This window comes from Gymnodraco acuticeps, unplaced genomic scaffold, assembly GCF_902827175.1.
Source record: "Gymnodraco acuticeps unplaced genomic scaffold, fGymAcu1.1, whole genome shotgun sequence".
Taxonomy (NCBI): Eukaryota; Metazoa; Chordata; class Actinopteri; order Perciformes; family Bathydraconidae; genus Gymnodraco; species Gymnodraco acuticeps.
Genome location: NW_022992085.1, coordinates 1,622,145 through 1,637,975, shown reverse-complemented (window position 1 = coordinate 1,637,975; position 15,831 = coordinate 1,622,145). Strand labels below are relative to the sequence as shown.

At 41.0% G+C, this 15,831-nt stretch overlaps 1 protein-coding gene across 2 annotated transcripts in view; it reads right to left on the bottom strand.

The window, feature by feature from the left end:
- The window catches only part of LOC117537397 (SPRY domain-containing protein 3-like), a 58,977-nt gene that overhangs the window by 36,926 nt on the left and 6,220 nt on the right, over positions 1 to 15,831 (bottom strand). For both annotated transcript variants that reach the window (XM_034202600.1, XM_034202601.1), the window contains exons 4-6: positions 14,384 to 14,508; positions 13,646 to 13,781; positions 13,331 to 13,519 (exon numbers count right to left, since the gene is read on the bottom strand). In XM_034202600.1, coding sequence (XP_034058491.1) covers positions 13,331 to 13,519; positions 13,646 to 13,781; positions 14,384 to 14,508 — 450 coding nt within the window. The remainder of the gene's footprint in view (positions 1 to 13,330; positions 13,520 to 13,645; positions 13,782 to 14,383; positions 14,509 to 15,831) is intronic.

Here is a 15,831-nt window from a genome sequence, read left to right as displayed (position 1 = left end):
TGTTTTCCATTGGATTTGATTATTTGTGCATTTCTGAATTGTTTTTTTGTCCTTGGTCCTGACTATTTCTTCTTTGCAAAAATAAATACTTCAAATATATGTTTTATTTTTAATAAAATCTGGACATTAAGTATCTGGGTCACATGTGCCACTTTAATAAAGAAAATATATCAGAAAGGCCTTGTCCTTGTTCAGAGGATCTAAATCATTTCTGGATGTCCTCCAGTAGCTGAATCTGACTTGTCCATCAATCACTTTTCTGTGCATAAGGTGACAAAGATGAATATCCTGATGGATTTAAAAACACACCATAATACTACAGCTGGTTACAGCCATTCTGTCAGTGCGGCTTCTTTTTCTTGGCTAGCAGTAAACAGGTTAGGCTTGTACTGAATGGATCAAATAGTGCGGATGCGGAACGGTGTCAAAATACCCAAACCATGTCGTGACACTGTTTACATTACTATGAAACGAACCTTAGCTTGTTCTTATTAGCTTTGCCTCAAAACCTATTTCATTTTAATGTGAACAAATGTTTTTGTTCACATGAAAATGTTCAAAACAAATCACTCACCATTTACCGAGTTTTTAACAACTTTCTTGTTCAAGCGTGTGATGTGCGTAATCAGAACTACTTCTGCTGTGGGACTGACCTTGTTTAACATGGGTAGGAAGCTCAAGGACGCACTTAGCAGCAAAACCTTACACTAAAATCAAAGCAAAACCTGTAATTACCATAGCACTGACACAGTAAGTGAGGTGGAGTCAGGTGAACAAGGATCTACTGTTAGAAGACAAGATGGAATTCGCCTGAATGCATACAACAAGCCTTACGGCCACATAGCTACCTGGAGCAACATCAGTGTGTGCAAGACAGCAAGTGACTACCTTTCGTTCTGACAGATATCTGGTATGACACACTGGTAATAACATTTTGAAAACCACGCAACTGCGACAACGCGCTAAAACAATGGACATTACTAAAACAATAGACATGCATAGTCACTAGGCAGGTTTAATCAATCAATCAATCAATCGTCCCCTCTAAGATTTCCAAAAGCTGTGAGAACCAAGGAGCCACATTGTTGACCTTCACTGACACCTCATCACTCTGGCCGTGTGGAGCTTTTCATCACCTTTTAATACACTCCATGTATTATCTCCATTACCACTGCTGGGAAGATGTTGCCCAAATTAACTTGCGGCTCCAATGCCAGCGCGGATTGCCACTTGGGCAAAGTCGTAAAAAGTTTGTTTTACAGGAAGGTTGCCACCTTTGGAAAAAATTTTGCTCTTCGGGGTAAACGCTAGCAGAGATGAGATGGCATAAAAACATTGACAGATATATAGAATTTTCCAGGTATGATGCTTTGTACTGTATGTTGAAACAAGTGCAGTAGTGCACTGTTCAAGGCTATGAGGAAAGTGTTTCCTGAAACACCTTACTTGAAACTTTCACCTCAGCCAAAGTTACAATCTGCCAACAACATGAAGGCACAGGTCAAATCTGCACTCGCAATCTGTGATTATTTACAACCGGGTTTACTAAACAGCTTACAGTGTATGTCAGTGTGTTACTGCTTTCTAGGAACAAGTGAAGTGCACAAGTTAAGGTAAGGTCAGTAAGGATCAGTGGTGGGATGTAAGAGACATCACCAAGTTCAAAAAAGTAATAGTTTTTCCTTGTGAAGATAAAATATTAAGAAAATACCTTTTGTGGCACATTTTCCTTCTAATTGCATTCAATGTAACTTGCCAAAGCACATTCCGAATCCCTGAGCTCTTACTCACATGTTGAATGCATTTATTATTCCTGTATTTTTGTATGATCAGCATTGATTACATTCAAGTTTACTTGCTAGCACTTCTCTCTCTTCATTGGTTGCATTGAAAAGCATCTTGTCTTGTCACAGTGCAACACCATTGGTAGGACTGCGCATACACCCTAATTGTGTACAAAACATGTGTTACCCCTACAGTGTGCAAATAGTAGTAGTAGGGTGGACCAGAAATCAAGCTCGACTCCAGTCATCTTGTGAGCGTCATGTCCATCGACCCCAACCAGCCAGCAAGACTCCACTTGGTCACTCTATTGACTTTCCTTGGATTAAGTTATTCATAGTTTCCTCTTTTCTCACGCTACTCGCTTCAAGAAACAAAGTCAACAACTGGTGCCAGGCTAGGCCTGGGAGGTAGAAACCATAACAGCTTGATGGGAATGTGGTGAACTTTTGCCCAAGAGCAGTGTCATGGTGTCATGTTAGGATTCTTGACTATTGTTCCCAGAGGAAGGAAGGAAGGAAGGAAGGAAGGAATGAAGGAAGCAAGTAAGGAAGGAAGTAAGGAAGGAAGTAAGTAAGGAAGCAGGCAACATTAGAGGGGCGTTGGTATAACAGTTTTCTCTGAAAATTGGAAAAGGTAACAAGGAACGGAGGGGTGCTGATTTTGACTTGACGATGATTGGTGCAGTTCAAAGTCATCTAAAGAAATTGCTCTGAGGAGGAAACTGCAATGTGGAGGCATGTTTAAAAGAATGTGGTGCACCTGTACAGCATGAAAAACATGTTAGAGGGGAGAGTGAACGTGAGATATGGGCCGTGTGGGAGCGCTTGTGAAAACTGATAACCGCAGTTTTGGGTGCTGTCCACTTGCTCATCCGCAGCTGAGGGGATTAAGGTGAGTGGGCACAGCGACTGCCGTGACAACAGGAGGCAGAGGAGTGGACGCACCGAGCTGCACGTACGCAGTGGAAAGCCGGCCAAATGTCTCCTCTCAAGAAAACAGCAGAGCGGGAGCATGGTGGCATGTGGATTTTATCAAACATGTTGTGTTTGCCTAAGACACCTCCAGCTGACAGTCATGACAAAGATAGAGAAAGTATTAAATCCCTTAATGTATGTCCTGTGAGGTAATCTAATACAAATCAAGAAGTAGGATCACTTATACAGGAACATTTAGTTTATCGATGTTACACAATAGACTTGAAAACTAAAGCCAACAGATCAATCAAATCTCAGTGTTTGTGGTTCGAGTTGTCAGAAGAGCTCAGGATCCAAACTGCCGTTTACAGTACAAAGTCATGTGATGATGTGACAGATCATCACTCATTCCAACCCCTAAACACACCTGTTGCATACACCTTGTAATGTTAAAATTCTATTAAATCACACCTTATTTCCTTTGAACGGCACGCTCCATTACGAAAATAGAGACAATATGGTGTCACATCAGCGTCAATACAACAGAGTCCTCTATCCTAGTGACTGTTTTACATCTCCATGTGTAATAAAGCTGTTATAAAAGCCACGACTTTCACTTTCATTGTGAAGGCTGATAAAGGCAGAAACCATTGTTGCTAGGAAGAGGTAAAGTGTCTATACATGAAACCATAAAGAAGACTGACATGATTTGTAAATTATATTTTTCCATCAATTCACTGCCGTCAATTTTAAGGCATCAGAAATGATGACAGACATTTAGAGCCCTATTCGAAAACAAAGAGAAGTTTTAAATGTAAAAAAGACATTGGTATTCAATAACTAAAAAGAGCCCAAATTCACCCTGAATGTCAGCATTGCAGAGAGATAAACCTTTAGTCGGTGGTTTTCCTATTTAGAAGAGTTAATACATTGAGGCTATTAGGTTTTACATTTTTGCATAATGACAAACCTGCTTTTATCAAATATCAAGCAGCCAGTAAAAATCTTTATGGGCAACACTGAGCCAACAATGGCACAGCAATCAAATAAAAATTCACTCCATTTACTTCAGTTTTCCACCTAAGTATTACCTTGAGGGAGGAGTATTCATTAGCCTGAACAAATGGCCGTCAGATGAGTGATTAAAAAGCTGAAAAGGAACAAAGAGTTTAACATGATAAAGGATGATCAAAATAAAAGAATGAAGGAGGCCAAAGTGAAAACAGTTACCTCCCTGAAAAGGAAAAATGTTTCCAAATTTATCAGAGTGGTTTCAAGGACAACCAAGATAAATGAAACAAATGCAGCATTTCATGGCAGAAAATAGAAAGTGGGCGTTATAAAACAGATAAATACCTGAGCATAATGGAGGCAAGAGAGGGGAATATTTGGCTTGGTAGGTGTGATGATAGAGGGAAGAAATGTAGGATCAGATATCCACCTATCTAAACAGGAGAGCCCCCCCCCCCCCCCCCCAGCTGTAACGTAAGCAGTTCTCAAAATCAAAGGCTGCAGACAAGTTGCTACGTTTACCATTGTGCACTGTGCATTCTGCGGCTTTGCACTTCTTAGAAGGCCTCATCATCGCATACCAGTCGGAAAAGTCATTTATCTTGCAGCCATCTTCTCTGCACCCCCCCTCCCCTTTAACAATCAGTGAGGACAGCTCCCAACCGGAGCAGTCATTATCCGGCGTACATAGAAACGTGTGTAAACGACTACCCTGTTTTGACCAAATGTTAGCAAGGTGATGTTAGGTGAAGCAACCGCGAGCAGCCAGAGCGAGGTGGAAATTATCCGTGGCAACCGGGCGATAGATCCGTAAATCGTCGGAAACCACGAAGACTCGAAATATCTGTTACATAGCCGCACATGTGAGAAAGTAGGGAAACTATTTCCATGCCCGCCAAATATTAGAGCTGGCAGTTACAATTTGTACTGAAATCCATAGGAGCTCTGCTTGGACCAGGAGAGGAGAAGTGAGGCAAGGACAGAGGAGAGGTGAGACAAGGAGAGCAGGGCTGCAGTCGAATAGTCCAAAAATCAGCCCCTATCGTCTATTCCTTGACCTCTGTGTGAAACGTCACGGGGTTAAGGAATAGTGGATAGGAGAATTCAAAAGGACTTAGGAGAAGAGACTGCGGTGCTTTGAGAATCCGACTGCACTTTCACTATCCGACGTGTTTATGATACGCCAGCGGACATCATGAATGTGCGTTTGCTGTTGGGAAAATACAGCTTTCTATACAGCGGATTGAGCGGACTACATGTTTAATAAGAACGGCGGACGCATCTAGATAAGTTGCACCGGCGCGCTCTTATGGTGTTGTTTTATGCTTTATGAACGTGGACAACAGAGAAACAAATATTTTTCATGACCAAGGTTGGAATTTAAATAAAAAAGGAAAGTGAAACTTATGCTCGTCACCCTCTCCCTCCGGTCCACACGTATTAATCCACATGAATCCCAATACGTATGATTGTATGAAAAGATCTTAAAAATAAATACGTATTTATTATAAACGTTAGTCCTTAACATCTATCACTGTGTATATCACCATTCAAACATCTTTTAAAAGTTGAACAAACCCCACACAGCTCAGTAAAATGTTGACTTTATTTGATCATTTCAGTAAAAACTAACGTTCATATTTCTCTTTTTGATTATAATACTGATGAACGTTCAAAACAAAGCACTTTGGCAAGTTACCGTTTTAAAATGCTTAATAAGCACCGTAACTTTCATGATATAATTTATCGGTCATAATCGGTTGTTTCGGTGAACGGCCGAATGTTGTGTGACAGCGAATGCTGCGGCTGAAAGGCATTGTGGGGCAGCACTTTCTCCTTTCCAGGTCCAATGTTTCCTAAGCTAAAGGAGGTTTAAAGGAAGTTTCAAAGCTCCTTTCCTATCATCTAGAGCAGTGGTTCTCAAACTTTTTTCAATAATGTACCCCCTTTGAAAAAGAAATTCAGCCAAGTACCCTCTGATCAGCGCAAAAACAATTGTTAGGGAAGAAATGCTTATATAAAGAGGTACAGTACCGCACCATCAGTGTCTGATTTATTAAAACAACAACATTGTAACTGAGAAACACTTAAATGCTACATTTCAAATGTTTACAATCCATCACTAAATTCGTGGCAAACCCATTTTAACATCATGCAATAACACAGAGGACATTAGTTGCATTGAACTGATCTTTTTAATAAGTTGTACTTACAATTTAGTGAGAAACATGGGCTTGTGCTTCACTGAGGATCTTTGTCATTCTGACAGGGAGGCATGCAGTTATTACACTTCGCGTTTTGAAATATGTGTAACTCTGTTCATATAAAACCCACACTGCTCAAACTTCCTTACTTTTCCTAAAATTAGTATATTTATTTATTTTGGGGCTATTGGAATGAAGAGAAAAAGATATGAGCATTTTATGAGCATGGGATTTTGACCCCTCATATAAACATATGCATAATGCTGCGCTATACTTTGCGGCCACAAGCCGTTGCCAAGCAACGCTTATTGTTTAGGTCCTTTGATAAGCAGGCAGTCATATCATTAACTAGAACTAACTAGATCTGATAGATTTGGACATAAACGTGAGTGAAGTATAACCGGACACGAGAGAGAGAGATCAGAGATCGGATCAGCTGCTGCTGACGGAGAACACGCAGCTCTTCCGGATCACAGCTCCGCCGCTGTGACGGACCGTTGAGCGAAGCAAAATACACTAAGAGTTAGACCTAACACACTTAGCTAGTTTATCTACTCTGGAACTAGCTAAACTAGTTATACATATATTTATTCTTTACTGTCGGGTCAATTATTACAGGTTCAGCAAGCTGCACGAGACTGACGGGCTGTCAGGAGAGGGAGAGGAAAAGAGAGCACCCCGTTTATTTTTCCCATTTTATTATCCAGAATTACTGTAAACCTTTGAAGAAAGTAGTTAATCTACTATTAGTAGTTTGTTTAAATGAATTAATTACGTTTTTTTTTCATTAACATAAAATAAATCTCACGTACCCCCTGCAGTACTCCAACGTACCCCTAGGGGTCCGCGTACCCCCATTTGAGAACCACTGATCTAGAGAATTCGAACGGCTCTTATCATGGCTGCCACTGAGGGACTTCCGGGTCATTTCACTCGGTTAGGAAGGTTCCTAAGAGAAACTGACAATTCGACTGCAGCCCAGGAGATGAATTAAGGAAAGTGGTGAGAAGAGAGGTGAGCAGAGGAATTAAGGTGATAGGAGATGAGCCAAGATGATAGGAGATTTAAGGAGGAGTGAAGTATAGGTGGGGAGAGGAGTCAGGGATATAGGAGAGTAATTAAGGGGAGAAAAGTCAAGGTGAGAGGAGTCCAAGAAAGTGGAGATGATTCAAGGAAATAGAGTTGACTAAAGGAGAGAGGAAATGAGTCAAGGAAGGTGGTGAGGAGAGGAAATAAAGGTGATGTGAAGGTGATAGGAGAGTAAAGGAGGAGATAAGTATACGTGAAGAGAGGAGTCTGGGATGTAGGAGAGTTGTCAAAGTCAAAAAAGAGGACTCATGGAGAGTCAAGAAAAGAGTAGAGAAGTCATGTGAGGAGAGGAGACAAAAAAGAGGAAAGTAATCAAGGTAAGGAAAGAGGAGTCAAAATGAGAGAGGAGATAAGGAGATGAGGCAGGAGCCCAGGAGAGAGGAGAGGATAAGGGTCAAACAGAGAGGAGAGAAGTCAAGGAGGTTGAAGGAAAGAGGTGTAAATGTTAGGGAAATACTTTTTAAAAAGAAAGTAAGAAGGTGAGAGGAGGCAAGGAGAGATAAGAAAGGGTCAAGGACAGAGAAGAGAAGTCAAGGGTAGTGGTGAGGAGTCAAGGGTACAGGTAGAAGACACAAGGCAAGAGAGGAAATAAGAATAGAGGAGACAAGACGAACATAAAAGCAAAGAGAGGAAACAAGGACAGAGTTGAGTGTTCAAAGATCCAAAGTGGCTCTTGGAAAGGTCTGGTTGAAGCCGCACAACGAAATGAATTAAGAGTCAAAACCAACAAAGATTAAGTGAGACCACCTTGTACCTGACATAATGTTCTCACCATAATCTTACCTCATAATAATCCTCCTACTCAAAGGTTTCTAGCCTTCAAAACAAACCTCTTGTTTCCCCTGCTTCTCTAGTTTCATTTTCCTCTGCCACACTTTCCTTTTCTTTCTCTTGTTGCTCTATAAACTACACGTTCTCTGTCATTGCAGGAAGCAGCTACTGTTGCTGCTGTCCCACACCCTTCCTCAGCGTCTGCACTTAATACTTGTCAAAACTTCACAGCGATTTTAGTTTCAGTATTTTCACCAGCTTAAACGCATAATATGTAATTTTCTTCCATTACATTACATTTAGCTGACGCTTTTATCCAAAGCGAATTACAATAAGTGCGTTCGACCAAGAAGATACAAACTTGAAGAAAACAGAATCATATAAGTACATCAGGTTTCATAGAGCCAAAACATTTCAAGTGCTACTCAACTGGCTTTAGATAAGCCAGTCCTTTATTAGTATATAAGTGCTTTGTTAGTAATTCTATCGCTCGAAGTGGAGTCGAAAGAGATGAGTTTCCAGTCTGCGCCGGAAGATGTGCAAGCTTTCTGCTGTCCTGATGTCAATGGGGAGCTCATTCCACCATTTAGGAGCCAGGATAGCAAACCCACGTGTTTTTGCTGATGGGAACTTGGGTCCCCCTCGCAGTGCGGGTGCAGCGAGCTGTTTGGTTGATGCAGAGCGGAGTGCACGTGCTGGGGTGTACAGTTTAACCATGTCCTGGATGTAGGAAGGGCCAAATCCATTCGCAGCATGGTACGCAAGTACCATTGTCTTGAAGTGGCATCTAGCAGTTACCGGAAGCCAGTGAAGGGAGCGGAGGAGCGGTGTGGTGTGGGAACATTTAGGAAGGTTGAAGACCAGACGAGCAGCTGCATTCTGGATGAGCTGCAGAGGTCGGATGTTACATGCAGGTAGACCAGCCAGGAGGGAGTTGCAGTAGTCTAGTAGGGATCTTTAACACAAAACAACACCAAAAGATGGAGGTGGGAGTGAAATAGCATGCCGCATATTTCTCTCAGATAGGATTCCATCATTTAATTGTTCAGGATTTCTTTTCGAGGGAACAAAATTACCCCCCTAGATCAGTGTTCCTCAAACTTTTTCATACCAAGGACCACTTAACCAATAAAAAAACACTCGCGGACCACCTAACTCCACAAATATAAAAAACACATGGTTTTTCTAGAACAGATTACAAATCGCCTGAAAATGGTACAAACAGGTGGCAACAGTGACGAAGGTGTTGCGCTGGGCTATATCATGCAATCGAAAGTGAAACTTAAGCTCGCTCCATTGCGGAGATATTCCCGCGAGAGTGCGGAAAACATAAATTTATTTATTTCAAATGTGAAATGTTACCAATATACTCACGGACCACTAGGGGGCGCTCACGGACCACCAGTGGTCCGCGGACCACACTTTGAGAAGCACTGCCCTAGATCATGTCCTCTACAAACCAACCGGACCGGGGATAAAAACTAGTACAAACCATGAAACGGATGCACACCGCTTTCACCAACATTTGCTCAGATTGATAACCAAATCATCCAATGACTGAAACCCTTCATCTGGTTGATATAGCGTAAAAAAAAAGTGCCTTAAAACTGGAAAAAATATATTACAACCACTGGCACAACGCTAAAGTTTGCACAAAAAGGGAAGATCCCAAGACCGCAGGAAGCGCTGAAGACTTTGAAGCTAGTACAAACTTTGAATAGCCCTTATTTAAATCATAGATCCTAAAAATAAAATTATAAATTCATACTCGGAAGCCATATTGCCTTTATGTTCCACTGAGAAACTTTCATAGGAATAAACTGTGCCACACTTACAACACTTTATCCATTACATTTCACACAACCAAATTAAACTGGTTGTGACCTTGATTAGAATTTGGTATCTCTCTAGGTTTGATAGTTGTTGGAAGCATTTGGGATATTTCACAAAATATATTACATTACATTACATTGCATTTAGCTGACGCTTTTATCCAAAGCGACTTACAATAAGTATATATAACTTAGGTTTAGTTGTTTGTTTAGACATTCTTAATGCAGAAATGTGACATATTCTACTTTTAAACTCTCTCAATGATGGCTACATCAAGGATCTTAAAGGCTTACAGTAGAAGAATAGAATAAAGAAATCACTGCTGGACGGCTGAGCGGACCATGCAGCCGACACCCCAGCTGTGAAAACCTCTAACCACATGAGTAAAAGATTCCTAAGAGTCCCGTTACTCCACTTATTGAATTTTTACAACCTGGTGGGCTGCCAGGCACTTGGCTGCTCCGACACGTTTCGTGCCATTGCCACTCCTCGGTCCAGAGAAACACGAGAGACAGACAGAAAGACAAGAGAGCGAGACAGCTGGCTGAATCATCCTGCTCACCGACAGCCCTCTGCTTAATGACCGCCATCTGCCTTTGGAAAAGATAATGGCACATGTTGCTGTGTGGCAGATGATTGTGTACCGGCGTGGAGAGACATGTTTATCACTAAAAACCACACACAGCCTGGCCTTCATCGCTGCTCTGTCAATGAGAAACCTGTAGTCTTGTGGTTTTGAAGTTGGAAGAAGTGAGGGTGGGACGGGGGGTTGATGAGAGCTCACACCTTCACACAGAACAAAGGTGCTATAGTTTCACTACTGTAAAGTGGTGGGAAAACAGCACTTGTGATATCACTGATGACACGGTTGTTGCCAACAATGAATTCCATTGGAGTAGCTCACGTCGGCGACTTGAAGCATAGTTTAGTCTGAGTCTGAGAACACGGGACTATAACACTCTTATCCCACCAACAAGGTCAGATATTTGTCAGCTACAGCTTATGAATTTTTAAAAATCCCTTGACTTGATGGTGCCCACAGCAATGACAAACAAACAACAAAATATTCCAACCTCTGTCGTCTTACTGTACAAATGACTGTAGTACATATTGGTGAATGCTGCTGTATTAATGATGTCTATTGAAGATGTATTAATATCAAAGCACTTTTATCTAGTGGCGTTACACGGTGTCCGGGCAGATAGCAATTACTTTGTGCTCTTGTTCTGTAAAAAATAAATATTTTCCTCTATTTTAAAAAGGTTCCTGAAATAAACTGCAGGCTAATAGTAAGGGACTTTATCCATGATCTAACAATTCTCCGATAATTAGTTTCCTTTTTTCTGATCATGTGTCCACATGTATTATCAAAGCCTGTTATGCACAATAGGCTTTCCTTCTAGTCTTTTGGCTAAGAGACGATTCTGGTCTTTTAAATAAAGTAACAATAGGCTACTTGTCGATCCAATGTGTTGGCATTTCTATTGTTTCTTGGCAAATAGAAATAAAAACCTAAATGTGAAAATAAATAATTGTTCCATTTCTTAGTTTTCCCGGGCTAAATATTCTCTGTATGAATTTAATTGTAAAACTCACTCTGTATTTTTCGAACACCATCAGTCAGTACTGATTAGGGCTGAACGATTAATCGATTTTAAATCGAAATTGCGATTTTAAATGACGCGATTATCAAATCACAAAGCCTGCGATTTTTTTTTTAACTTTACATTTATTTATTTTTGTTCTTCTTGTGTGTCAGTCATCCACACCAATCAGAAGTGCTGTGCTCCACATGTACCAGCCATTGTTAACAAATCAGAAGTGGCCCATGATAGAAGGTGATAGACAGATTGATCCAATCACCTGCCAAGTATCTTTGAAAGTGCCTGCCCTTTCCAAATGGCTTCCAATGGAGCTTTAGATGGTTTGGTGAAACAAAGCATCTGGGTCAGGTTAGTAATGCTCCATCACATGTTTCTATTACAGGGTGAATCTTAAACTGAAGCTTGACTTTAAAGCAACCCAACGGAAGTTTCATGTAAGTTTAGTTCTTTTGCTCGGGCTGCGGGGGTGCTAGAGACATTTTACAATAAACTTGCGTTGGGTCGCTTCAAAACAAATATCGCAAATCCAATTGCAATCGCAATATTTGTCAGAAAAATCGCAATTAGATTTTTTCCCAAAATCGTGCAGCCCTAGTACTGATCGCTGTGTAACACGGCCCGTCCACACGGCGGCGTGCGTTGAAGCTTCAACGCGTCTGCCCATTCACTTTGAATGGGGTGACGTCACGCTTTGCCGAACTGCATTGTGGTTCCTTCGCTTCGCTCGTGTTGCTCGCTTCAAAAGTTGAGCAATGTTCACATTTTGAAGCTTCGACGGAAGCGTCAGCCAATCAAATCATATGCCAGTACAAGTTCTAGACAATCAAACCGAGTGCTTGTGTGTCCGGGGCGGGAGATTCATGTGATTGGTTGTTGGTCGAGTTTCAGACACGCCCACCGGTAAGCTTCAACGCACACCGCCATGTGGACGCTGCGTTACTGTTGCCTTTTAAGCTATTACCTATTGCTACATGACTTTCAATAACGTACTTCTTCAAGAATATATATAATTTGTTATACCTTCCTCATATAAAATGTTAACTTGAACATTTGGCACTGATTGCATTCTTGAACAATACCTGATTCAGAGTGTGCCTAGTGCGATAAAACCATCCAGGACTGACTGCCTCGTAGGAATCATACGGATTTATAGTTCAGTGTTTAGCTCAGCCAGTGCCGTGCAACACTTTAATTATATACGCTAAAGTCTTTACATTCTTTTATTCACCTTGTGAGAGGCAACAGCAGCTAACAGATAGTTTGAAAACTGCTTTGATAGATCCTAAGACGTGTCCACGGTTACTGAAAAAATATATCACTGAGCCTTTCTTGCTAAAGCATTAAGCACAGTTGTCAACAAAGATGGATTTACTGGAGAATAGGCAGATGAAGGATCTTGTAAAAAGGCACAAAACAAACACGGGGAACTGGCAACAACCACGCAGAAGTACAAGAGACGGAAAAGCCACACATTAATCTGTCCCATTCAAAAAACAGTTAATACATGTAATTTTCTAATGTAAATTTTCTTTTTCACGTACATCGTGTGCCGTGTTCAGGAACTCAAATTACCGGTCATAAATCAGCTACAAGCTAACTAGCATAAACTGCTACATCATGTTGTTTAATACTTCTTGAAACAGTGCTTAAGTAATACAACTTTGAATATTATAAAGATTATAATTAATGTGTTGCCTTTGTTTAACGTGATATAGTCCCAACAACGAGTAAGATCTGTCTGTTTTGTATTATGCTTTATATTATGGCCAATGGTCGGAACAAGGTAAACAATTCAGTTCAAGCTCTGCAAATGTTATTTCTCACATTTTATAGTTTAATCAGAGACACACAGTCCCACCACAAATGTATCTTGAAAATATTGTCTGTTTTGTTAAAGATTGATAAACAGATTCAATATGGATAATGTTAATTTGTACTTGCACTGCTATTTGGAAATGCATCTAGGAATTAAAATACAGTCTGCCATTGTCTTATATGCTCTTATACTCATGATACTTAGTAATACTTGCAATCTCCGAGTTAGGCTAGGCAAGAGATAGCAGACAACATGTATTGCTTTAACAGGGACAAAACAAAAGTGACCTTTTCTACTTCTTACCGTGCCGCTAACCCTGACATCGAAAAGCCGCCCCCAGTCATCTTCATGGCTGTCCACCATCATCATACTATCGTCTACCTCCAGGAACCACTCCGCCTGCAGGTCAACCTTCACCTCCTCCCCCATGGAGTGCATCCCTACGGCGGGGAACAGCCCCTCCGCAGACACGGGAACCTCCACTGAACCCACCTGCAGAGGTCAGGGATGCATGGTAACAGTGGGTGAAGAGAAAGAAAGACACGACGCTAATACATACTGACAGTTCCTGTTTGAAACAGAACATTACAGAATGTCCTCGTGTTTTAAAACACCTACCTCTTTGCCGTTTTTGGTGAAAAAGACTGTTGTAAAACCTGCTTCAATGTTCTCTGAGTGTATTCCACAGCCGATGCGGTCACCACGAGCACACTTTGGCCCAAACTGCTGACCGACAGGGTTTCCATTGTATAACCTAGGAAGAACAAAAATATATGAATCTTCACAATATAAAAAAAGCTAGCTACTGCAAATATATAACCATTCAATCATTATTATGTGTATAAATAAACAGCAATAACTGTAATGTATGAGCTTTCTGCATGTGTTGTCTTCTGCAAGTTTATGATGCCAGTAATGTTTATCATTTATCAAGCAACAATGTAAAAACTCACTGCTTCCAGCTCCTCAATTATGAGGATTTGCTGCTTTCTTTGTCTTTGAACTATTGGTCAGACAAAGCAAAACATTTAAAGAGGTCACCTTGAGCTCTAAATCTACAGACAAAGTAAGTTTATTATGAGAGTAGTTGTTAGTTGAAGCCCTATGAACAATAATTAGGTGTGCAAGGTTAAGAGCCATTAGGACAAGATTAGATAAATGTGACCGAATAGTTAAGTGATTTCTTTTGTTTATAATGCAAAGAAAAGAGCTATGGAGAATCATATAGGGAATGAATGCTGTAGTTATGTGTGGATGAAGAACCGGCAAAAGCCACAATCCCGTTTCTCCATCCATGCAGGAAACCGAAGCTGAACTGAAGTTAATGGATGGCTGTGGGCTGGTGGTTTGACTTACTTGCCGTTGTCAGCGTGGTAAGCTACAGAGTATGGCAGCCAGCCAGGCTGGTGGTCCAGTCTGTAGAATTTAGGCACCAGGCCCACAGCGATGGTCCCCCTCACCCCTGTGTCCACTAATGTCACCTACACACACACACACACACACACACACACACACACACACAACACTGTAACTCCAATACTTTTCATTTGATACAGTCAAATCCTTAATTAGATCCTGAATTAAAACTACAACACTGATTTGTGTCTTTATGTATCACTTCGGTTTGATATTTAAAGTCTTTAAATCAGGCAACACTATTATCATTTGTTTCATACCACTTTTACCATTAGATTTAAGTGGTGGCTACGTAACATTGTTTTCCGACTAAGGATGTTAAGTTCAAAAGTGAAAAATGTATTGAAAAGTTAAGGACAATAGTTTTAGTCCAACAAAATATTTTTGCTTCTATCAATATTTGTTGGCATTAAGCCTACAAAAACAAAATGGTTTACAGTGGTTAAAAAACGTTTTGCTCTTCCGCCCTCAATATATTTTCACAACCTGCTTCGGTTTCTGGTGTCGTTAGTGTATTTATGGTCCAAAAAAGCTGCAATATATAATTCAATGTTCCTTTTTTAATGTTTAATTCATTCCAATACAATCATGGTGTGTATACTGTGATATTTCTGGCCACAAAATTGGTAGCATGAACATTTTATACCGGCCCATCGTTAGTCCAACGCCCCTGTGGCAGTAGGAGAAAATGTCACAACCGCCTCCGCCCCTCAGCTAGTTAAACCCAATCAGAACAAAATGACACACAATACCTAAGCAGAATTAGGTGAAAGGTAATGCCGGCGAATACAGGAGAACGGCCCCATGGGGAGTGAGCTGCATTTCCTTCCTTTTCCCGCTGACCTCTCCAAGTCATTTCTCCCCCCTCTGTATCATTCCTTGCATGTTTTTCTCCCCTTCCCCACATATCTGCCTCCCTCATTCTCTACCTCCCTCTTCAGCTCAGACCCCCAAATCGCTTCTCCTGCATGACGGCACATGTTAAACCAAACGGCTTGGGTTTCTCTGGCTACGAATTCCAGGGCCAATTCCTTTTCAGTCTGGCACTTTTTAAAGGACAATACTAATACTACACTCTTGGCCTCGGCAGGTCATTACTTCCACATGTAAACTGTTAAAATATCATTTTTGTCTGTGAAGGCCGTGAGTAAATGTTACAGCGCAGGAGTTTGCACACTGATGAGCCGTTATGTCGAAATACATTTTCCAATAAATCTATTAAAACAAGTGGAATGCTTCAGATGTTCAGCTCAACTTGGAGAAAACAGCTTGTGATAACTGGAGAAAGAGCAGCAGTAGTGACAGAGGTAAGATGGATTCCTTGTGAAAGCAGAACGAGGTGAAACACGAGGATTGCAGTGACGCATACGTCCACATAGGCCTGCCCT